General features: G+C 25.3%; 10 protein-coding genes across 10 annotated transcripts in view; 3 read left to right on the top strand and 7 right to left on the bottom strand.

The window, feature by feature from the left end:
* Positions 1 to 121: 121 nt before the first annotated feature.
* Positions 122 to 3463, bottom strand: ENU1_007980 (hypothetical protein; the record flags this gene model as incomplete). Its single annotated transcript, XM_008856600.1, has 1 exon — positions 122 to 3463. The coding sequence occupies one exon, from the start codon at positions 3461 to 3463 to the stop codon at positions 122 to 124; it is 3342 nt and encodes a 1113-aa protein (XP_008854822.1).
* Positions 3464 to 3595: 132 nt separating this feature from the next.
* Positions 3596 to 6391, bottom strand: ENU1_007970 (DENN domain containing protein; the record flags this gene model as incomplete). Its single annotated transcript, XM_008856599.1, has 1 exon — positions 3596 to 6391. One exon carries the CDS (start codon positions 6389 to 6391, stop codon positions 3596 to 3598), a length of 2796 nt encoding a protein of 931 aa, XP_008854821.1.
* A 154-nt stretch (positions 6392 to 6545) lies between these two features.
* On the bottom strand, positions 6546 to 7693 carry ENU1_007960 (hypothetical protein; the record flags this gene model as incomplete). Its single annotated transcript, XM_008856598.1, has 4 exons — positions 6546 to 6779; positions 6833 to 7408; positions 7466 to 7601; positions 7656 to 7693. 4 exons carry the CDS (start codon positions 7691 to 7693, stop codon positions 6546 to 6548), a joined length of 984 nt encoding a protein of 327 aa, XP_008854820.1.
* A 117-nt stretch (positions 7694 to 7810) lies between these two features.
* Positions 7811 to 8818, bottom strand: ENU1_007950 (WD domain, G-beta repeat-containing protein; the record flags this gene model as incomplete). Its single annotated transcript, XM_008856597.1, has 1 exon — positions 7811 to 8818. One exon carries the CDS (start codon positions 8816 to 8818, stop codon positions 7811 to 7813), a length of 1008 nt encoding a protein of 335 aa, XP_008854819.1.
* Positions 8819 to 10374: 1556 nt separating this feature from the next.
* Positions 10375 to 13558, top strand: ENU1_007940 (Ran-binding protein, putative; the record flags this gene model as incomplete). Its single annotated transcript, XM_008856596.1, has 2 exons — positions 10375 to 10515; positions 10571 to 13558. 2 exons carry the CDS (start codon positions 10375 to 10377, stop codon positions 13556 to 13558), a joined length of 3129 nt encoding a protein of 1042 aa, XP_008854818.1.
* A 251-nt stretch (positions 13559 to 13809) lies between these two features.
* On the top strand, positions 13810 to 14454 carry ENU1_007930 (hypothetical protein; the record flags this gene model as incomplete). The annotated part of the gene is made up of 1 exon (XM_008856595.1): positions 13810 to 14454. The coding sequence occupies one exon, from the start codon at positions 13810 to 13812 to the stop codon at positions 14452 to 14454; it is 645 nt and encodes a 214-aa protein (XP_008854817.1).
* A 972-nt stretch (positions 14455 to 15426) lies between these two features.
* ENU1_007920 (CBF/NF-Y transcription factor family protein) lies at positions 15427 to 15786 on the bottom strand (the record flags this gene model as incomplete). Its single annotated transcript, XM_008856594.1, has 1 exon — positions 15427 to 15786. One exon carries the CDS (start codon positions 15784 to 15786, stop codon positions 15427 to 15429), a length of 360 nt encoding a protein of 119 aa, XP_008854816.1.
* Positions 15787 to 16228: 442 nt separating this feature from the next.
* ENU1_007910 (hypothetical protein) lies at positions 16229 to 21151 on the top strand (the record flags this gene model as incomplete). Its single annotated transcript, XM_008856593.1, has 1 exon — positions 16229 to 21151. One exon carries the CDS (start codon positions 16229 to 16231, stop codon positions 21149 to 21151), a length of 4923 nt encoding a protein of 1640 aa, XP_008854815.1.
* Positions 21152 to 21236: 85 nt separating this feature from the next.
* On the bottom strand, positions 21237 to 24452 carry ENU1_007900 (serine/threonine protein kinase, putative; the record flags this gene model as incomplete). The annotated part of the gene is made up of 1 exon (XM_008856592.1): positions 21237 to 24452. The coding sequence occupies one exon, from the start codon at positions 24450 to 24452 to the stop codon at positions 21237 to 21239; it is 3216 nt and encodes a 1071-aa protein (XP_008854814.1).
* Positions 24453 to 24475: 23 nt separating this feature from the next.
* The window catches only part of ENU1_007890 (serine/threonine protein kinase, putative), a gene marked incomplete at both ends in the record, with an annotated part of 2049 nt that continues 2045 nt past the window's right edge, over positions 24476 to 24479 (bottom strand). The window contains one exon of the mRNA XM_008856591.1: positions 24476 to 24479. This exon is cut by the window's right edge and continues 2045 nt beyond it. Within this exon, the coding sequence (XP_008854813.1) occupies positions 24476 to 24479 (4 nt within the window).

Raw genomic sequence — 24479 nt, 5'->3', positions numbered from 1 at the left:
AAAGGTGCTTAATAAAAGTGGTTAATTTAATCTCTTTTTGTTCATTTTTAATTTTAAAAAAATATATTCAAACCTAAAGAAAATTAATTAATTTTGTTTAATAAAATAATATAATAAATTGTTATTTATCTTTTTCTATTTTGCTTAATTTCTTTTTTAAGAGATATGATGGTTGTTCTAAAAGCTCTGAACTACTTTCACTATTACTTTGTGTTGATATTTTTTTTGGTTTTTTTGATGTTTCTAAGCTATCATTTGGAGTAATTTTATTCGTGATGTTTTGTGTTGAAACACTACTACATTTCTGTTTTATTGGTGTTGGGATTGGTTTAATTTCAGATATATCACTTAACATCATTTCAGACACTCCTCTTTTGCTATGGTATTCTTCTACTTCTTTTGGCTCATTTAATGATTGAGTTTTCAATGAATTAATTAATACTTTAGTTCGTTCAAGGACGAAGTTAATTTGTTGTTGTTTATCTAATATTCCAAGTTTATGAATCATAAAATTTAATATATCATTCTTAAGCCATAATTTTGGTGATTCTAGTCCATACTTTTTTACTTCTTTTAGTAATAATAAATCACATGGAATTCCCCATTTACACGGCTGAATATTATCTAGATTTAGTTTCACTTTTTGAATTGATTCAACAGCTTGTTTTACTTTTTGATAATTTTCATGACTATCTTTAATTTCTTCACTCATTTTTATTTTGTCTAAGTCTTTTATAACAGATGGTAAAAGTCGTTGTATTTTTGTGCTGAATATTTGAAATACTCCTTTTGGCCAATCTTCATAATGTTTACCAAATCTTTCAAGTAAAGATATAATTAATTGGCTTACTTTATGACATTCTTCGCTACTAATTTGTTCATGTGAAATAATACCTTCAAGTTTTTCTAAAATTTTTTGAGTTTCTTTATTAATAATTTTACTAGCATTTTCTTCATCACTTTCATCAATATGTTGATAATCATCTGATTTGATATATTCATCAACTTTACTTCTTTTTCTTTTATCCTGCTCTTCTTTCTGAACAGATTTAACTTTTGTTGTTTCAATAATTTCAACAGACTCCTCTTCACTTGATTCATTAGAGCCATAGTCATTATTATTAGTATTTTCATTATTATTAGTACTTTCATTATTATTAGTATTTTCATTACTATGTTCATCAATAACTTCTAAATATTCATTTCCAATATTTTTTATACCATCTTTAGTCATAAGGATTTTCAGTGACTTCTTTTTAACATATAATTGATTCTGTTTTTTAGATTCGTTATCAGTTTCTACTTGTTTCTTTATTTCTTCCGTTTGTTCTTTCTGGGTTTGTTCTTCTTTTGTTTTATTAAAAGTATTAACTTCTTCTTCAGTTCCAAATCTTAGAATAGTAATTCCTTCTTTAGCTTGTGTTATTTCTTCTAAACATTTTTCATATTCAGAGAATTTTGTTATGCTATTAAGAGGTTGTACTGGTCCATTACTTCTACTTGGTTGGTTTGTGTTTTTATTAGTTATTATAGAAAGTGCATTTGTTTCATCATAACTATTTTCTATTACAATGTAAATAACTTTTAAATCTTTTATTGTTCCTATTCTTCGTGTTTGACAGAGTTCATCAATTTTAGATAGAGTATAATCATCATCAAGCATTAAAAGATAATCTGCAGTTGAAAGTTCAACACCTTCTTCATATGAATTTGGATCTAAACAAACAACATTTCTTTCTAATTTATTTTCATCTTTTGTTGGTATTTCTTTGAATTCTAAACTTATATCTTTATTAGTAGAAACTAAGTTATCCCATTTAATAACCTTACATTTAAAAATTTGTGACAATGCCTCATTCATTTGTGGAATTGCTGAAACAATAATAACTTTTTTATTTAATTCAACTAATCCACGAACAATTTTTTCTGCCGTTGTCATTTTAATTCCTTTTATTTGAATTCCAAAAGTACTGATATTAGGAAAGAGCATTATTCTACTTAAATCTTCATTTAAGGCATTTACAGTTTTTGTTCTTTTCAAATCAGAGATTGTTTGTTGATAAATTGATGATTGTTTTGTATGTTGTTTTAACATTAAAAACAATCTACTTAACTGTGGTTTAGTCTCTCGTTTCATTTCAACTTCAATTAATTTTTTATTAGACCTTTCTTTTAAGAATGTAACAAGTTGTTTCATATCACAATTCTCACGTGCAACAGCTATTAAATGGTCACAAATTCCTGTTCTAATTAATTTTGTATTAATATTTTCTTCTTTTTGTACATCAATTAATACACAGTCAAATTTTACAAATTTTTTAAATGAAAAACTTTTACAACAAAATAGAACAAGTTGTGGTTTTACATTTTCATCTTCATCATATAACTCCAAATTAAAAACAGTTTCAATTTGAGGGTCATTAGAAGGATTAACAATATAAGTAATTGGAACTCCAGGAAAAAGAAATGGCAATTGGTTATAATAATAAGATAAAGAAGTTTCATCACAAATAATCAGTTGTGGTTTAGGATAACTAGTTGTTCTTAGTCTAAACAATAAATAACATAAAACAGTTGTCCTTTTACCATATCCACCATATATCAATGTCTCATAGTGTTGGGAAATATTTCTTTTTATTGTCAATAAACAATCAGATTGTGAGGTAGTCAGTTGAAGAGGAAATTCTTTTGGTTTAAATTTCCATCGATCCAATAATTGTTTTGTTCTTTCATTAGTAAAAAAGGTATCTGGTTCTTCACTAATAAATAACTCAAATGTCCCTGGCCATTTTACACGATACATAGTTGTCTTTTCACCAGCGTCTTCTATCTGTGGTAATTCCATTAAAATTTTTGTTGGAACTAATAACTTAGCTGGAACAATTTTCTCTACAAAAGGATACAAATGAAGTTGTTGGCGTGGATATAAACAGTCATTATAAACACATGACTTATCTAGAGTCCAACACTCTTCAAACCTTTTGACTAATCCATTTTTATCAATTTTTTCATTAACTTCTGACTCTAAGATCCATGTTGCTTCAAGTAATGAATAATTATCCCAGCGAACCAAGTACATATTTTTATCAATTGGATAATTTTCAAAGAATAATTCTGTAGATGGAACAAAATATTTGAATGTTTTACTTAAATGAACCATTCTTGAACCAGGAATATATTTAGTAATTACCTGCCTAATTTGAAGTTTATTTGAACTTGCTTGTTCCTTATATTTTTTTAATTCTTTTTCTTCTTTCCTTTTTCTTTCTTTGCTTCTTGTTAATTTAGGTTTAATCTCTTCACTATCACTTGATATAATATTTACTTGATTATTCTCAAGAGTGGTTGTTTTCTTTTCATCTTTTTTAGGGGTTTTAGTTTTTGTAAGTTTGATGTATTCGTATGCGTCACCACCAAAAGGAACCATCTTTTTATCACTTATCAATGAATCAATTCTTTTCATGTAATAAAATTAAGATTAACTAATAATAGATCTTTAGAATCCCAAAAAAAAAAAAATTTTTTTTTTGTCATATAAACGAAACCCTAAATTTTTAATTTGATTTTTAAAATTTTGTTGAATTTAATATTTTATTTAAAAATAGATAGAGTCATAAATATTATCTGGTTCAAAAGTATCTGGAACTATTGTGATTCTTGTTATTACATTTATAATACATTTTAATTCATCTTTTTTAGTATCAGAAAATGGTAACGTTGTACTTATTCTTGCAACAAATGTATTAATAAAATCATTTGACATATTCATATCTTTCATTGTTTTTGCAATTTCATGAATAATACCAATAGCTTCTTGGTTTTCTTTCTCAACAAATTTTTTTCTTTCTTCAAAAGATAATAAAGGAATTTTATTTTTTAATTCTTCACTTTTAATATTTAATACTTTGGCTTTAGATTCATTTATTTGTTGATAATATAATTGTATCCAAATCATAGAATCTTCCCATAATGGCATTCCATTTAATGCAATACATAATGGTTCTTGAACAATATTTTCTATTCTACATAATTCAATTGATATTTGAAGCATTAATACTGCACATACTCTGTCATGTTGTGATACACAAAATTTACCAATAGTTTTAAATATTTCTATTAATATTAAAGCACATTCTTTTGTAACATTTCCTGGACCAAATTCTTTTAAAATAAAACAACGTTGTTTTGTTTGAAGATATTTTAAAAAATTATATCTTTGTTTAATATCACTAAGATCATTAAAAAGCATTCCAATTTCTGGAATTGGAGGACCACAATTATTTAATTTAATTAATTTGTCAATAAACTTTGATCCAATAATTGGTTCTATTTTATTATTTATTATTTGGACTTTTAAAGAGTCAAGACAATAAGAATACATAATTGGTTTTTTAATTTCTTTGTTTCTTACATTATTTAATAACCCAAAAGTATCAATATGAATGTTACTCAACTTAAATGGATCTTTTACTTTGTCAAAAATTAATGGATGTTCTTCTGTTGCTTTATAAAACTTCGTAAGAGTTAAAATACTGTTTTTATAAATATTTTTTTCCATCCATTCATTAACAACAGAACATGTAATTTTGGAATAACTTTCACAAAAGAATTTAAATGATTGTGTTTCAGTAAGATATTTTAAGAAATCTATTTGTTCTGATGGATGTGATAAAATAAATTGATCATCATTAAAATGAATAATAACATTTTCATTTGATATCCAAGTATATCCAATAAATTGTTTATAATTTAATAATAATTGAATCACTGCTTTAAAAAAACATAATTGTATTGAAATATTTGATGGTATTGGTGGGTTCCATGGATCTATTGTTGAATAATCAAAATCAATAATAGTAATTTGAAGTAAATCTTCAAAAAGAGTATTTGTAATTGAAGATGGAAGGTCTGGAGTAACATGTTTTATTGAACTATGAATAACACTATTATCAATATCAATGAGAATTAATTCTTCTTCTTTAAAAATTGGATCTGCTTCTGCTCTATATGAACTAGGAAGTCCAAGAATATAAGGAAATGGTGATGTTAAATATTCTAATAATATTCTAGGAAGAATTGGAACACAAACACAAACCCATTGTAATGGAAATATTAATAATTTAAAATTTTCAATTGTTCTTACTAATAATGCATTATCTGATGAAGTAAAAACAATTCTTTCACCAAGAAGAATATAAGTTAATATTTGAATAATTGTAGTTTTATTAAAATAACAAAACAATTCTCCAAGAATAAATGGAGATGTTGGTAAATCATTTCCTTTAGGAAATGTTATTGTTACTTTCTTTTGATGAATTTGAACTTCTTGAGAATTTCCTAATACAATTGGTTGTGTTTTATTAAAAATTGAATCAAATGCATCAAAAACTGCACTATTCCCTATTTTCCCACATTTTAAAAAGTTTTTATTATAAATTCCCCATAACCATTCACTCATTTCATTAAATAATGGATATTCACAAAATAAAGCTAATGCTCTTGGGAAATATAATTCTTTAATTTTACAATCTAATCGTTTACATAATGCATTTGATTCACTTTCATTCATTTTTTCATAACTAACTAAGAACATAGCATATCTACATGTCCCATCAGCATCTGTCATAACAAATGGTTTTAATTCTGCTTCTATAGGAAATTCTGATAATCTAAGTCCATCAGGAAAACAAAAAAGCCAAATATTGGATGGTATTTTATCATATTGAGATGGATACATTTCTTTAATTTCTCCAGAAAAAGGAATTAGTAAAGGATCAGTTTGAGGAGTTTCTTCATCTCTAAAATAAATTTTTAAATCTTCCATAACATCACAAAGTCCTATTGCTGCAACACCAAGAAACATACCATTTGGAGAACATAATACTTTTGGTTTTTGTTTAGTTTTAGAAATATGTAAATAATGTTTTCTTGAAGGTAAAGGAATAGGAGATTCTTCAAAAAAACGATCAAATGTACGCAATATTACCCAACGTTCTCCAATTCTTTTAACTCGTGGAGGTTTAGTTAATGCAGATCTTGTTAGTCTTAAATGTAAAGCAGCAACAATACCTTTAGGAGAAATAACAGAAATCCATTCATCTATAGGAATATCAATTCCTAACTTAGATGTTTTCATATTAATTGATCCAACTTCTATTGGTTTTTTACCAAATCGTTTAATTTTAAATAATGAAAAAATTAATTTCTTTGATGAAGTTAATGGACCTGCACGAAAATTAAATATTGGATTAATGCTTTTTTGTGATAATTTAGTTCTTACTATTTCATTATTAATATTACATTCAACAAAACAATGACATTCTTCAGTTAATTTTGCTTCAATAATATCTATATAAATAACAAATCCATTGTCATTTGATAACAGTGACATATAGTCTTTTTAAGTTATTTTTCAATTAAATTTTTTTTTTAGTTTTTAAAGAAAAAGTTATTGTGGAATAAAACTACAGTATTATTCAAAAAGGATTATTAGAAAAAAAAAATTTAATTTTAAAAGAGAAAGAAGTTATTCAATCCAATCTACTTTAAAGAGAGAAAGTTGTTGGAACAGTTGGAGAAGCTGTTGTATATTCTGCATATATTGTTTGTGAAATACGATACGCTGTAACAGAATTTGGACATTGAATAGCTAATGGTGAAGAAATTAAATGACTAAGATGAGAGTTAACAGTATTAAGTATAGATAATGAGTCATTTGATAATTGAGAAGATCCTTGTACTTCAGCGAATTTTTCCAAAGAATCAATAACAATTTCAATCTAAGAATAAATATCAAATCCTTTAATAAAATAATTAATAAATAAAAACAAACTTTAAGAGTTGAACAATGAGTTTCAATATTATTAAGAATAATTAAAGGGATATTTAACCATTCATTTGGTTCTAATTCACATTGGAAAAATTCATCACAATGAATTTGATATAAACGTTCTATTTCATCAGAATTTTTATTTTTAATGAATTGAGATAATTGTTCTTTAGTTGTAGTAACTAATTTTTTTTTATTTAATACATATCCTAATTGTTGATTTAATGTTTTTTGTGTATTAGCAATTTCTTCACTTTTTTCTGCATTTTGTTCCATAATACTTTTATATTCTTTTAATGAATTAATCATTTCTTGTACTCTCATTTTCATTTGTTTTAGTTCTTCAAATTTTAATTTTTTTGCTGCATTTTCAATAACCGTTTTAATATCTTTTGATTTGGCATTATAAAGAGTATTTAATTCAATCATCTTTTCTTGAATTTCTTTTAATTTTTGATCTCTTGTTTCTTTACCCATAACTACATCAAATCCTTTTTCTTCTTCATTTCTAGTTTCATCCAATAAATGAACATAAGTCTTCTTCATAACTTCAAGAGCACTTTTATATGATTCTATTTCCTATTTTTTTATTATTACCTTTAATTTTATTTATTTAATAATTTTAATTTATCAAACTTCATTCATTGCTTTAATTGCTTCTTTTAATTTTTGTTCAAATAATCGTTGGTCTTCATTTTGTTGTTTTGACATTAAATCCATTCTTGAATTAAAATCTGTTTGTTGTGTTGATTCAATTTGTTCTTCTTTTTTTCTTATAATTAGATTTTGTTCTTTTTTAGTTTAAAACTAAATAAACCTAACAAACAAATCAAAGTCATCTTGTCGTGAGTTGTTATTAGACATTAAATTCTTTCAATAATTCTTTTTAAGTTTTTTTTTTGTTATTCTTTATTTATATTTTAATAATAAAAATATTATATTTTAATAGTTTTAAAAAGAACATCATAATGAATGAATGAATCACTTATATATGGGATCTAATGGTAAACTTTCTTCAAATACTAACACAGGTTGATCTTCTTTCTTTGTTAATTGATATTTTATAAATTTTCCTGTTTGAGATATACCAATAATGCTGATATGTTGAAGTTGTGGACAATGAAAGAATACAAGAGTAAATACATCACTTTCTATTGTACATTCACATTTACTATACAACCCTGTGTCTTTCATTATTAATGAAAGTCTACTTGGTCTATTATAATTTTCTGAATCTCCTTCAACACCATAAATATGAACGGTTCCACGATTTGAATTTGTGACAATAAGTTCGCTGTTTGGTGAAAAATTAAGACTATATACATCTGCTTGACTTTGACCTCTTCTAAATTCATTTTTTTGTTTTAGTGTATTAGTATCCCATACTCTTAATAATGTTCCTTGTGCACTTGCAGTAACTAAAGATCGTGAGTCTGGTGAAAATGCCATTGTAGAAACCATATGAATGTGGGCTTGTACTTCTCTTTCACTTTGGGTTTCTAAATTAACTAATTTTATGCTTCCTTCTTGGTATGAAGGAAAAGCGATCATTTTGCCATCGTCATTACTTACTGCAATCAACCCTTTATTATTCATTCCAGTGTCATATTGATATAAAGGCCTTAAGTCTTTAAAATTATATACATAAACCTTCTTGTCTACAACAACAAATAAATAATTTTTTTGTAATTTAACTGCCCTTACTTCTGTTGGATAATCTAATATCCCAAATGGCTTACCTTGGTAATCATCCCAAATAATTACTTTGTTTGGTTCATACGCTGGATTTGTTCCTCCTCCAACTAATGCTAACATATTTGACTTATGATAAAGTTCTATAATTCCAACTCCCCCTTTTAGTGTTCGTTTAAACCGTTCTCTAAATCTACCATTTTCTATTCCAAACACACGAAACCCAAAAGTAGTTCCAATGGCAAAACATGAAAAATCTTGGTTGACGGAGATTGTAAGGATCTTTGGTGCTTCCATCTTTAGAATTTTCAGTTCTTCTTAGAAAAACTAACTTCTTTTTAAATTTCTGTTATTTTCAATATATATGAAAAGAGCCTTTCCTCTTCTTTAGGTCATAACATATTATTTCGTACTAATTATTTTCAAAAGAATATTTTTTTATATCTTTTATTTCAAACAATACGCTAAATAACTAATTTTCTTTTAGATTAAATATTATTCTACAAAATTAATAAAAAAGTAATAAATTCTAAAATCAGTAATACTTTCATTTAACTTTGGTTTGTTTTATTCAATAATAGAATAACACATAAATCTCATAAAATTTTTCTTTTCAAAAAGGTATGTCTAGAATCTCTTTTATTCATGAATAATTTTATTTTCTATTAACTTAATTAATTGTTAAAAATAATTTATGAAAATGGAAATTTATCATGAAAATAAATATTTTGTTTGATAAGAAATTCTTTTAATAAAAAGTTATTTCTTTTTTTTTTATTTCCATTTTTATATTAAATAGATATTTAAATGATTTTAATTTTTTTCGTATGTCTAAATGATATTCTAAAAATTATAATGTTTAGTATTTCATTATGGAAATACCAAAAAAATATTTCAAAAAATCGGAATTGAAGAATATCTTATTATTAAAAATCATTATCATATATTTCTTATCATATATTTAGATTTATTAGTAAGTATTAATGAACTTTGATTATAAATTGAATAAAAAAACACTCAAATATTTAACTTTTGGATGTTTAGAATAAAAAAATAAGAAAAGATAGAATAACAGTCAAAAAGAAATAAAGGAATGATATAATAATTAAAGGTTGCTTATAATTCTTAAATAATAAATAGAAGAAATTATAAAATTTGTGAACTTCTTTTATCTAACAATCATTTCTTTCTTTTACAACTTGATTTTCAAGGAGTAAAATTTGATATACTAAATTTTAACATGACTCTTTATGTTTAAGTATAGCAAAATAATACTTAACTTAATCTTAAACTATATAACAAAAAAAAAATAATTTTATTTTTTTTTAACAAATAAAAGTAAAAAAAAAAATAAATAGATATTGTCTCTTGTAAAAAATCTCAAATAAACAATCATGTAAATCAAAAAACTACACATAATTTCTCTTATGTTCATTAAAAAGTTCCTTGTTATTGTTCCATTTTAGCTAAATTCATGAAAAGACAGATTAAATGCAAAAGAGGTATTTATCACTTATTATATTTGGTTTTATCAGACTATAATATAGCTTTTTTCATCACACTGGAAACATTCACTAAGGCATTTATAATCAAATATAAGTTTAAGAAATAGGCTATTATATCTGGGTTGTGTCTCTAAATTTAATAAACCCTGATGTTCTAAGAAGTACTAAGTAAACATCATATATATAATGATTATGTTCTTCAGATGTTTATCATAAACAAAAAAATATTATTTAATTTATTTTTAAGATAAAAAAGGGAATATAATAAAATAATTATAAATTATAATTTTGTTAAAAAGTAAAAATAATTAAAAATAAAAAAACTCAAAAGAAAGAAAAGTGATTGACATGAGTGTTAATACAATGAATCTTCAACAACTTGAACAACTTGCAACCCAAATGTATTCAGCACAAACAAACCAAATAATAGATTTCAGTCCAACACAGTCACAACAAATATTAGTTGAAAGTAATAACATATATGCACAAGTTTGTAATTTTTTTATCTAACAAGAGTGTATGATAGGATAAAAGTCACGAATAGATTCATGCATTAAAATCATTTAAAAAAATGGCTGATACAATTTCTACTACAATGGAACAAAAACTTCAAATTAAACAATTCATTTATGAATTTTTATCTAAAAGAATTGGTTCATTAAGTTCACAAACAATTAATATTGCAATCAAAACCTTTGTTGACCTTCTTAAGGCCACATGGTTTGATGACCCACAAAATAAAACTTTTATCAATGGATTAAAAGATAATGCATTAAAAGATCCAAATTCAATACCATTTGTCTTTACTTTATTAGTTGAACTAACTGATAATATGTCTAATACACAAAACTGTACTAATCGTAAAGCTACTATTAATTATAAAGACAATTGTCTTAAAGATATTTTTTCATTAAGTTTAGAAGTATTTAATTTACTATTACAAAAAAGACCATCAAATATTGAACAGTTAATGTTATCAACAATGAAATTAATGCTTTCATGTCTTAAATATAATTTCCTTGGAACGAATATGGATGAAACAACAGAAGATATTTATACGGTTCAAATACCAAATGACTGGAAGAACTTTTTTGAAGATATTACTTTTGTTCAACAACTATTTAATGTATATTTCAATTGTAAACCTCCATTAACTACAATTATACTTGATACTATAGGATATATCTCTTTAATTAGAAAATCATTATGGGCAAGGCAAGCAGATGGATCAGGATTACAACATTGTTTAATTGATGGTGCATCAAAAATTGTACAAAGTGGATATGGTTTAGATAATTCAGAGACTCGATTTGTTTTTTGTAGATTCTTAGATAGATTAAAAACTAATCATCCTATTCATCAAATTATTACAACACAACATATCAGTTGTTTTTCTCAATTTACTATTAACACTTTTAATAACTGGTCAGATAATAAAAATGCTGTTCTTTATTTACTTTCTTTTTGGAACAAAGTCATTACTTCTACTCAACTTAATGGAGATACACAAACTGAAACATTATTAAATCAAACGGCATTATGTTTATCTCAAGCATTAGTTAATTCAGTCTTACAATTTTTTGAAGTAATGGATTATTCTGATGATGACACTGTTATTGATGAAGAAGAATTTAAATTACAAGATTATATGGAAACATTAAGTTCATTAGCAAAAGCACAATATAAAGAAATGGCTGGATTTTTAACAGAACGTATAGAAGTTATTGTAAATACTTTATCACAAATATCTAATGCTACTGATTATAATTCTCCATTGAGAAAAAAATTAGAAACACAAATGTGTTGGTTATTAACTGTAATGAATGCAATGTTAAATAGAACATATAGTAATGGAAATGATAATGAACAAATTCAAGCTGCATTAGTTGGTAAAATTTTCAGATGTATGAATTTAACTGATTCAATCATAAATTATGTAAACAAAACAAATCAAAAATCAATTGAAGTAAAAGTAGAATTTGAATATATGAAATTCTTTGGTAATTTTAAGAATTTATATATTTCTGCATCACAATATCGAACTGATACAATTCAACCTTTAAGAGAAGTATTAGGAATAGATAAAATTGAAGATATAGTTGGTAAAATTATGCAAAAAATTTCATTTAATCTAACGTCATTCCCAAGAAATACATCACTTATTGATAAAACATTAGACACATTCTTACTTTTTGTTTCTTCTTGTTCACAAAGTAAATTTATTGCATCTTTACCTTTTACACAACAATTAATGCAAAACCATGCTAATAGGTATTTTGATTTCTTATCTCAATCAACAACTAATGAAGAATTAGTTAAGTTAAGAAGAAAATATTATAGTATTCTTGGTAAAATATTATTCCAAGACGAGAGTTGTGATTTTATGCAATTTATGAGACCATTTGATACAAAATTGAAATTCCTTATAACAAGTATTCAATCGGGTACATTTAATAATGATTTAGTAAGTAATGTTGATATGTTATTATCTATTCTAATTGACTTACAGGGATTATTAACTGTTGCAACTACTGCATCCCAGTATATTAAATTCTTTGAATGGTTCTTCTTTGATTACTATGAAAATGTATTATTTGCTGGAGTGGATGCTAATGGTTCATTATTCTTTAATCAAGTTACAACAAGACAATGTCCATTATTGTTATATAATACTCTCAAATTTTTAGTTCAATTTACTAATTCAACGTATAATCGAATCAACTTCTCTAATTCATCTCCTAACGCTATTTTATTATTCAGAGCAATAGTTAGTACTATTAAGATTATTATACCATTATTACCATTATTACCAGAAAAATTATTTGATAATTCTATTCCAAGAATATTTACTATATTTAATAATTTCTTGACTGGTAATTTTATTCCATACGGAGTATTAATTTATTATAATGACCCTGCTCTACCTTCTTTAATGCAATGTATCATGTTAACTTTATTTGCAATCCCATTAGATAAAATTTTCCAAGAATCAAAGTTTAGAGTAGTTGTCTTTACTACACTTCAAGGAATGTTTAGTGTATTATATAGATTTATCTTTTCTTCTGACGTAAACACATTCCAAAAATTATTGATGATATTGATTAATGGATTACAATCTACTGATCCAAATATCATTCGTTCATCCATGAAGATTGTATCTCAGATTTTTGATACTTATGACTCAGTTCAAACACGAGAAACAGAAAATTTTGCTTCATTTGAGTCTCAAATTGGAAAGAGTCAAAGTTATTTCAAAGAAATGATGAAAGCCTCTATGGAAACAATGCTATTTACAGAAGGCTCAAATCAGTTAAGAGGAGTAAATTGTTTAGTTCAACTTATAAAACATTTCCCTGTCTTCTTTACTGAATATAAAACTGCTTTATTTAATTCTCAAAAAACAGAACAACAAAAACAATTAGTATTAGAAAAATTTAAACTAATTGAGGATGGAGTGAATGAGTCTCACTTTAATGACATTTTGAATAAAGCCTTGAACGACTTAAAGGGAAATCTCAGTTCTATCAACTAATTTTCTTTGATTTTTAATTATGTTTTGTATTTCATTTTCTAAGAAACGAAACAAAACGTTACTTTTTTCATCCTTTTCTCCTAAATTGGTTATAAAAAAGAAGTAAAAAATATGATGCCCTCGTTTTTGTTCTAAAAATAAAGAAAAAATAAAGGAAAATTAAGGTTTATTAACTTTAACCAAAAAAAAAAAGAAACGAAGGAGATATTTAAAGAAGAAACTAGGATTAAGAAACATCAAATAACGGTATTATGAAATACCAACAATTTATCATTGCTACTGGTGGTGTTGGAGTTGGAAAGTCTACTTTAATTAGAAGATTAAAAAGAAGTTTACCAAAAGGAGAAAGTATATTTGTAAAGGAATATGTTGACTATAAACCAGTTGAAGCTAAAAAACAATTAGAAGATACACTCAAAGGTAATGGATCAGTGTATGAGTTTCAATTAAGTATTATAGATTGTTATAGACAACAAATGGAACAGGCACAAAATAAAAAGTATGTAATTATGGAGAGAAGTCCAGCAGATTCTATTAACATTTTTGCAGCTGCATCTTATAGAAATGGTAAGATAAGTGAGTTTGAATTTGAGGATTTAAAAGCCCGAGTTGAAAAGTTATATGACTTATATAACATTCCTCGATTTGATGATTGTCATTTTACTAGAGTTGATAGTTGTAAATATTCTATTCAAGGTGTTTTTGAATTAGTAAAGGGTCAAGTTTCTATTGCTTTGAAAAGGAAGCAAAGTTGTATTTTCTTCCTCTATTGCAGTGATCCTCTTCAACAAAAAAGAAATATCGAAACTCGAGGGCGGCCTGAAGAAAAAGATTATGACATTAATTATATGATTAGTGTTAATGATGAATATCAAATTCTTTTTGCCAAATATTAAACATTTACTAATATATAAATCTTGTAGTTTCTTTTTACATAAATTAATTCTTTTTAATCATTTTCATTTATACAAAGAAAAAAACTATTACAAATATTAATTTGTTAGTTAAAACTCTAATTATCAGAAACAGGAACTTTGTATTATTAAGGAAATAGACTTTGTTAATCATATTATAAGTGAGTTTATCTGAAATATTTTGTTTAATGAAACAAGTTACTTAATACCTATATATGTAATGTCTTAAAGATGACTTGAGTGATGTATTATTTATTGAAGAGAATAACATAGACTTTATTAAATGAAAGAGTCTTAAAAATATACTATCATTTAATACAACAAAAATACTTTCTATACACTGAATGTAATTTTTCAATTAAAATTAATTTCATTACCATCAACTTACAACAAATAAATAACATTTGTTTCATTTGTGTTTTTTTTTTACTTTTTCTGTTCAAAAACCAATAATAATTCTCTAAATTAATCCTTCTTTGGGTAAATGTGACTATTTTTGCTTGTGCCTTGATTTTAAGAATGATAATTTGATACAAGAAAGAATTTTTCTTCTCATTGATATAAAATTCTTGTTGTTAATATCTTTTTATTTGAAGTATTTAACTAGTAGTTATGACTACATAATTTGGTTCAACAATTTCTTTATTTTGTTAGTCATTTGTTCTATATTCATTGAAATGTTTATAATAATTTATATTAATATTCATTGAAGTGAGTAAATTTCACTTGATAATGACAAAAATAAATGAATTATTTTCTATTATAGTTAAAATAATAGTTTGAATCATATTACTTTTGTTCTATACTCACAGAATTGACTTATTCAAATTTTTATTAAATATCATTTTATTAAAGAAATTTAACAGAAAATAAGAATTCTCACTACAATTTTTTAGAATAAAATAAAAACAAAATATGAAGAAAAATACATTAAATTTTAATTTGTAGACTTTATTAATCTTCTTCCAGTTTTCGTTTCTTTGATGAGGTAATTGCCTCATCACCTGAATCTTTTTTTGAACGTTTACGTTCTTCTGGTGGATTTTCAGCCATTTTAGCCTCAATCAATTCTATTAAAAAATCAAAAACAGGAGTATTTTTTACACACTCATGTAAGTGTGATAAATTAACACTTTTCGACTTCTTTTCTTCCGCAACAGTATTTGTTTTTTTAATAAGATCTACTAAAAACAATTCAGTTGCACGGGCAATAACCATCGGTACATTCCCTGACATTTTTCCAACTTCTTCATCTTCTTGCATAATACGTTTAACTCGAGCAGCAGGTAATAATGTAGCAGTATTTCTTTTCATCGAAGATTTAATCTCATTCTATCCTTTTTAAATAATCTAATAGTGCTCTTTTAGGGCCCTTGTCCTCCCTTTAAATTGGTTTTGGTTGTATTATATTTTTTTCTTTACTTTTTTATATTTTTATTATTTATTTTTAACTAGTTAAATAACTAAAGATACTATTAATTTTATTAAAATATTTTAATAGTTCTTTATTATTAGATGATTTTTATTTTTTTATTTTCTAGTTTAAGAAATAGTTTTACTATAATACAATAAAGTTAATCAAAAATAGAGATTTATTACTTTATTTGAAAGTAAATAATTAATAATGAAAGAATATGGAAAGAAAATAAAAAATTAAATAACAAAAAAGGGTTGTGAGAATATAAATTTTAAATTCTAAAAATTTGGTATTAAAAAAAAAAAAAGAAAAAACACAAAAAGCAAATCACAGATATTCATGCAAAACCAACTTGTCTTTGCACGATTATTAAATGAAGACAATTCTATTGTCAATTCCGCATTAGATGAGTTAATTGAATATGTACAAAAATATAAAAGTCATGAAAATGATGGTTCAATGATTCGATATTATTTAAAACATTCACCACGATGTAATGAATTAGTAGACACGTTCAAAATGAATGCAAATGGAACACCTGGATTTATTCAAGAGAAAGCAATAAATGTTTTAATAGAAATTTTTTCAATGAATTTAGAAGAAGAGAAAGAAGTATTACAAACAACAGTGTCATATTTATTTGGCGAATTATTAACGAATTTTATGAAATGGTTAAGTAGTTCACGTCTTCATTCAAGAATAGCATGTCTTAGACTAATAATTTTTTTATTAAGAAAAGATATTAAAATGTTTAAATTTGTTTATGCAAAAGTTGGTATTACTTATCCAATTTGGAAAGATATTTTTAATGTTGCTTCTAAAAGAGAAATATCAGATTTTAGAGAAGTAATTGTTGAATTTATTGATGTTTTATCAGATGGATGTAATTCTAAATTTGCATTAACATATTTAAATGATTATTTAACAACAGCAAATCCATTATCACTATTCATTTTAGATGCAATAAATGATACAGAAGATATTCAAACAAAATTACTTCAAGCATTAATTAAAATGTTAAAATCACCATATTTAAAAGATAAACAATTCTCATTCTTTTTTAAGAAAAATATTTTAACAACACTCTATAATATGTTTATTGAGCCTCAACCTATTCCTTTACTTAAAGAATTTTTATATATGATTTATACTATTCCTGGATATATTACTCCATTAATTCCTACAAATAAACCAATACATTATAATACTCTTGTAAATGGAATGGAAAATTTTTATATGTACCATAAAGAAACAAGAAAATTAATGATATCTATCTTTAAAAATCAACCTGCAATTGTTGCTCAAATGTATTTAAGTAGTAAAAATTTTGGATTCAATTTTACTAATGATTTACCCACTTATATTCAAACTTCTTTTTTATTAGAAATGTTAAATACTATGAAATTACCAGTTAATACTCTTAATATTTCTTCTTATGATTTTATTAAAGGATGTTTAATTTTTATTCCTAAAACTGCTATTTCTAAACTTGCTTCATTTAATAAATTATTTAAATATCAAGCCGCTTTAATTCTATTTGCTATGGCTTCAAGAACTGAGGTTTATGCACAATCTACTCATGCTGACCAAATATTAATGGATAGTATTTGTCAAGAATTTCCTGATGCACATTCAATCTATGCTCTTGCTACTTCTCAATCTTCAAACTTTGCTTTTATAAAATGTTTACAAACATTAGAAATTCTTCATAGAGTAAGTCCAACTGTATTTCATCATTCAACTTTAAGAATGGAACAGGTAGTTCTACGTTCATTAGAATCAAGTAATGAATTAGTTCTTTATAGAGGACTGCATTTTGCTGCTGAACTTGGAGAATCTATTAACTGGATTAGTAATATTACTTCAAGTTCTATTGCGAAAAAACAATTTCCTGCAATGATTATTCCTATTTCATTAAGAGTAAATGAATTAATAAAAGATTTTCCTTTACTTAGAGATGAATATAATAAAATTCTTGATCAGATAATTTTCAAATACTCTCCATATGAAAGCTTTATCTTTAGATCAAATTTAGGAAATGACATTAGTTCTATATTAAAATTTAGTAAAGCAACTCATTCAAAAACATTAAAATCAATTATTGATTCAAGAAATTGTTATAAAAAAATGCCAGCTCAATATGATCTTCCTGCTTTATTCCATTTTATATTGTTAGGTCATCAAATTGGTATTGGTAAAACTAATGAAGAAAAATGTATGGTTATATATTATCAAACCCTTCTTAATGATGAAGAAACAGAAATGCCTGTTGATCGTAAAAATACATTAATCTCATTAATGAAAGAAAGTAAAGGATTTCAGAGAATTCAATTATTATTATGTTGTTTTAGACTAAGACATGAAATGATATTTGATGAAGAAGTAAAACAATATTTAAGAGACAAATACCAAGTTAAACAAATAGACGATGGGGATGTTGTATATCACTTAAAAGAAGAAATTAAAGAATTAATTAGTCAAATAGAATATCGTGAATTTTCTATTGAAAGTGATGTAATTGATTCACATGTCACAAATATTTTATTACAATTAAATCATACAAGGAAATTATTTGATTCAAATGTTTATAAAGTAATGGCAAATAATCTTATTGAATTATTACTTATATTTTCTTCAAAGAAAAAAATGAGTAAAGAATTATTAGAGACAATATCTAAAACAATTATCCCATTCTTTAATCCATTTTTAACAAATGAAAATTATTATATTACATTATCTAAGTTATTCCTTTATTGTAATAATACAAATTTAACACCATCAAATATTCTTATTGAAACATTATTTAATATTACAAAAAAAACAGTTATAAAAAAGATAATTTATAATAAATATTTTGGTAGTTATTTAAGTAAAATGAAAATTAATAAATGTGTTATGAAAACGTATCTCCTTTTAATTAAACTACTTCCACATTCTCAAGAACAACTCTTAAAGGTATATGAAAATAAATCATTTATTCAAAAGTTAAAAATTGGATTATTAAAATTAAAAAATTATAAACATTTATTTGAATGGTATTGGAAAGGAATTTGGAATGAAGAAAAAGAGCAAACATTACAAATTATTGCTTATTTGGCTCAAAACAAAAAAGAATTTGTTCAGTCATTAGTACTTCATAATTGTCCAATCAAACGAATTGACTCTTTTGAAAATATTTCCAAAGATATTTTAATTCCAGTTAATTTAATGATTTATTCAATTAATAATAAGACACCACTTTCTATTAACTTTGTGTTAAGTAAATGTAATCAAAATATTCAAGAAGAAGAAACATCACTTTATCTTAACTTACTATTGGAAGAGTCTATTAGAAGTAATAAACATGAGTGGATTACTCTTACATTAGAACAAATTCATGTTGTATTAAATACACAAAAAGTTTTTATTAATCCTTTAATATTTAATCAATTAAAAGAGTATATTACATATTGTGAAGAACCAACATTGTCTTTTATTAAAGAGTATACTAGAGTATATTATCCAATTGAAGAATCATTGGATATTACTCAACATACTATTTTTAATACACTTGTAGCTCTTATAACTAAAGACTGTTCTTTTCTTGGGGATAAGTCACAGGTTATTTTTAAACAAGTTATTGAACAAGTTAAGAACTTTACTTTACACGAGAATGAATATTATAAAGAATTAATTCATATTTGTTGTTGCATAATAAAATATGTCAATTATAACATATTATTATCAAATGAAGAATGGATTAAACTGATTATTGATACAATTCAATCTACCAGATATGGTTATGGTATTGTTTCATTATTACTTACCGTCATAGAAAATAAAGATATTCAGTCAGAAGTATTATTAAAAATTCAAGAAACATCCTTCAAACCTAAATGGGAATTACCAATAACCCATGACTTTAGTGTTTTATTAATAAAATTATATGGTCAAAAATCAGAGAATAATCCAACGTTTGATATGATGAAAATGATATATGAGAGTTATAATGGGACAATGTCAAATACAGATAGAATGATTTTTTATTTAATTATTCAATACTCACCATTATATCCAAAATTACCATTGGTTGCAGGAAGACATGGACTAGACTATAAAACATCAATCAATAGAATGTTTGACAATACTATATTCTTTAATAAAAAAGATATGGAATATAGTTTAAGTCATTTTCCATTTTCAAGAAAGAGTAATGAAGAAGATCTTTCTGTCTTAATACAAACACAAGATACAGAAGAGGAATATCCGTATGATCCATGTTATCTTTTACCATTAACATACCATACATTAGACAGAGCCATTGTCTTTAAAAAATATATTTTTCAACCCAGATCATATATTTACAATGGATTTTTATCATTTGCTATGATAGCCACAGCAGCAGAAGATGAAAATATTAGAAAAATGGGATATTCTATTCTTCAAAAAACACTTTATATTCTTAAAATAAAAACAACGTTTTATAGTTTTTGTCAACGTTCATTCATTCAAGCATTTTTGTTTATCTTCCGGAATTCAATTGATACTGCAAACCAACAAATATCTGCACCAACTGCAATACTATATTCTAAAATGATAATGGTTGTTGTTCAACAAGTTAACCCATTATGGAAGGTAGTCAGTTCCTATTTATTTAAACGAAATGAGTGTAAAATTTCACTAAATCCGTTTAATTTCATGAATAGGCTTGAAGAATATCCATCTACAGCAACAATACTATTATTAGAAGCCTTAGCAGAATCTACTTCGTTTTATTATTCTCTTCCTAATTCATTTAAATCAAGAAAAGTATATGAAACAATATTAGCCGAAATTTCTAATCCACACACTTTCTATTCTGATAGTAGACCTTCGTTGGTATTATTGAATAAAATGATTCAAAAATGGGGTATAACAGATAGTTGTATATTTTATTTTGTTCAATTACTTCAAGGAAGAAATGCTATAAAACTAACGCCAGTGATTATCGAGTCAATAAAATATATTGTTTCATTCAACTCATTTATTGAATCAACAAAGAATCAAATTCCTTTAAGTATTATAATCATCTTTTTATTAAAACAATGCAACTATTCTAATGAACTAAGTGAAGAAAATGCTTTAAATATGAAAGACATTCTTCAATCATTAAATCTTTCTTCTTCTTCTATTCCTCCAATATTTTCAGTATGTCCAATGGAAATCCAAGACCAATTAATATCATTATGTTATTCATTTGAACAGAAAACAAAGAATATTCACAATTGGTTTATTTGGAATTGAATTTAATTTTACTTATTTTGTTTTAAATTAATACTTTTAAAGACTAAATTAAAAAATAATTGAAATTAACAATGAAAGAAGTGCATTACTTTTTACCAAATGAGAAGAATGAACGTTTTGGTTTAGATGAAATTGATTGTTGATTTTCAATTAGGGTTGTTTGTTTCATAGCAACAGAAGATCGTGTAGGTAATGTACCGTTTCCTTTTAATGTACTATTACTACTTAACTTAGATTGAGTATTATTAACAGGAGTGCTTTGTGCAAATTTAGAATTTGAACTAGTTGATGATGTTGGGACATTAGTAATTTTTGTAGTTAATGGGACAGAACCCATAATATTTTGATTACTTGTACGTGGTGATTGTGCTTTAGTTGAACTTGGTGACTGTGATGATGACGAAGGTGTTTCTGGACTTGGTGGAATCTTTTTGTCTTGTTTAGAAGAAGACATATGTTCTTCAGACTTATCTTCTGAGTTTTCGCTAGAGTCATGTTTTCCAAAAAGACCTGAATTACCGAACTTACCAAATGAGACACCTCTTCTATGTGCTCTATTATCTCCTTTTGGTGATGTTTTTGTTGGTACTTTAGTTTTACTTTCATCATCATCTTTCTTTTTCTTTTCTTCTAGTGAACTAGTTTCATCTTTTTTATGTTTCTTTTCATTTGTCTTTGTCTTTTTTGGTTCTAATATCAATGCAATACATTCTTCAACAATATCAACTATAACAAATTTTCCTTCCATTTCACTTTGTTTCATTGTTTCTTCTAAGTCAACTAAAACCTTCTCTTTAAATTGTATTTCGCTTGGTTTAGGATTAGCTTTGATAAGTGATTTTAATAACATAGCAAAATTCTTTTTTGTTTCAATAAGGTCACAAGGTACACTTTTTAATATCATAGCAGTCCCTCTTAAAAATGTAGTTTTAGAATACATCAAGGTTAGTTCATCATGATCATTTAACATTGAACAAAAATCTCTTAATTCTGATGCACAAATTCCATCAGCAAAGTTACATCTTTTGAAAGTATTTAATAAATGTAATACACATTTAGCTTCTGATAATAATTTTAATCCTTTTTTCTTATTTGATTCATATAGTGCCCTGAAAGCAGCAAAAACATGAGGTCGAAGTACATTTCCTGCTGAATAATTAATAAGGAATTCTAATGCATTATTTGTTATAAAATCGCTTGAACTTTGTTGTTTTGTTAATGAACGACTAACATCAATAATAATATTGAATGAGTTTTCTTCAATAATTTTAGAATTAGACTTAGCATAAATACAAAAATTCTTTAATAAAACAAAAATTCCTTGATAAGATGATAACTCTAAACATACTTTATATTTTACTTGTAATGAACTGCATAACATATCTAAACATTGTGTAACATTATTAATTAATCCATTTCTCATCATAAATTTTAGTCTATTCTTTTTTGATTCAGGTGGATCAACAGCATCACACCTAAATAATACTTTAACTATAAAGAAAATAATCTTAGCATTTAACAATATTGTGATAGTGTCTGAATCTGAGTCTGTCATTAATATTTTGCATAATTTACATACATTAAATAATACATCCTCTTGAATAGATATATAATCTTTTCCATCATCACTTTCACCTTTAGGGATATTAGAACTATCCATATTTCTCCATAACGTTCCTAATAAATCTGTTGCTGCAATTTTTTGACATACAATTAATTTAATTTGTGTTTCATTTCTTAGTACAGCATCAATGATTTGAATTAAAATTGTTATTGCATGAAGTGAAGCTCCATATTGTTTATTTACAAATGTTTGAATAACAAATTGAAGCAATCCTTCAATAACTTTATATTTAATGAATAATAATGTAATAATATTACGAGAACAGAAATCTATTCTTGTTTTAATATCACTCTGTGAATGTACAAACTTACTGATAACTTCTAATATAATATTCATCGTTGTTTGATGTTTTCCATCATATTTAAGTGTTAAAACTTGATAAAATAATGATAATCCACCACAATTAATAAACATCTGAGCTAATTGATATTTATTTGTTTCGTCTGACATTACACATTGAATAAATTTAATTAACTCTTTCATATAGGAATCATTTGACTTACCATGAGCTAATCCAAAATTAACAATGCTTTGACACCCAGATAATACAATATTCATCCTCACCATAGAATTCTTTCCCATAACTGAATTAATCAATTGTAATGCCTTTACTCTTAATGGAAAGCAATTAACAAATTCTTCTTTTTCTAGTACAGCTAATATTGAAAATAGCCCAACTGAATGTATAACTCCTGAGAGATCAGTAAATGAAGAGTCTTCACTAAGCATAAATAATTCATCAATAAGAACTTCTAGTTTATGTGGGGTTTCTTTTGTAATACTTTCAATTAATTTTGCTGACTCTTTTAATTTATTAATAAACTTTTCTTTTTTCTTTTTCATTGCTTCATCATTTGTATCTAATGCATCAATATCATCAAAACTAGGCACTTCTTCTAAAAATGGTTTATCTATAACTCCTCCTCCTTGTTTCACATCCACTCCAATTGCAACTTCTTTTCCTCCTGCTTTCTTAGCAACAATAACTTGTTTACCTTGACTAGTTAATTCAGTAACAGTATTTTTTTTAAGTGTTTGCTCTACATAAGTTCTTCCTGCAAGAGTTTTTCTTTTAGGTGGTTCTTGGGTAGTAATAAAATCGTCACCCCAATCATCAATTCCTTTAGTAGTATTTGTTTTTCCATCTTTTTGATCTTCAGGAAATCCAAAATCATCTCCCCAATCATCTCCTGATATATCTTTTGAATTATTAGCTTTTTCTGAACTACTTTGTATGAATTTATTTGTTTTAGGTTCTGTAGGGAAAGTAAAAGCATCTCCCCAATCATCATTAACATTAGTTTTCTTATCATTGTTAGCTGGTTGAACAGAGAGGTCTTCGGGAAAAGAGAAATCAGCTCCCCAATCATCTGTTTTATTTTCTACTTTCAAGGAACTTTGACTTTTATTTTTGTCATCACTTTTTACAGGAGAGAAATTAAAATCAGTATCCCAATCATCACCATTCAACACAGATGTTCCATTATTTTGTTGTGAAGGTTGTTGAAGAGTAGTAGATGAAAATGAACCAAAATCACTATCCCAATCATCTATATTTGTCGCTGGAGTTGAGATATCGATAGCGCTAGATTCTTTTTTACTACTTGGAAATATAAAATCATTTCCCCAATCAGCAGTAGTATCAACAACACTTCCCATATAAGAAATAGTTTTCATATTAGTTTTTTTGACTTCCTCTTCTAC

This window comes from Entamoeba nuttalli, assembly GCF_000257125.1.
Source record: "Entamoeba nuttalli P19 unplaced genomic scaffold asmbl_2071, whole genome shotgun sequence".
Taxonomy (NCBI): Eukaryota; Evosea; order Mastigamoebida; family Endamoebidae; genus Entamoeba; species Entamoeba nuttalli.
The sequence above is the reverse complement of the archived record's forward strand: the minus strand, read 5'-3'. Positions and strand labels throughout refer to the sequence as shown.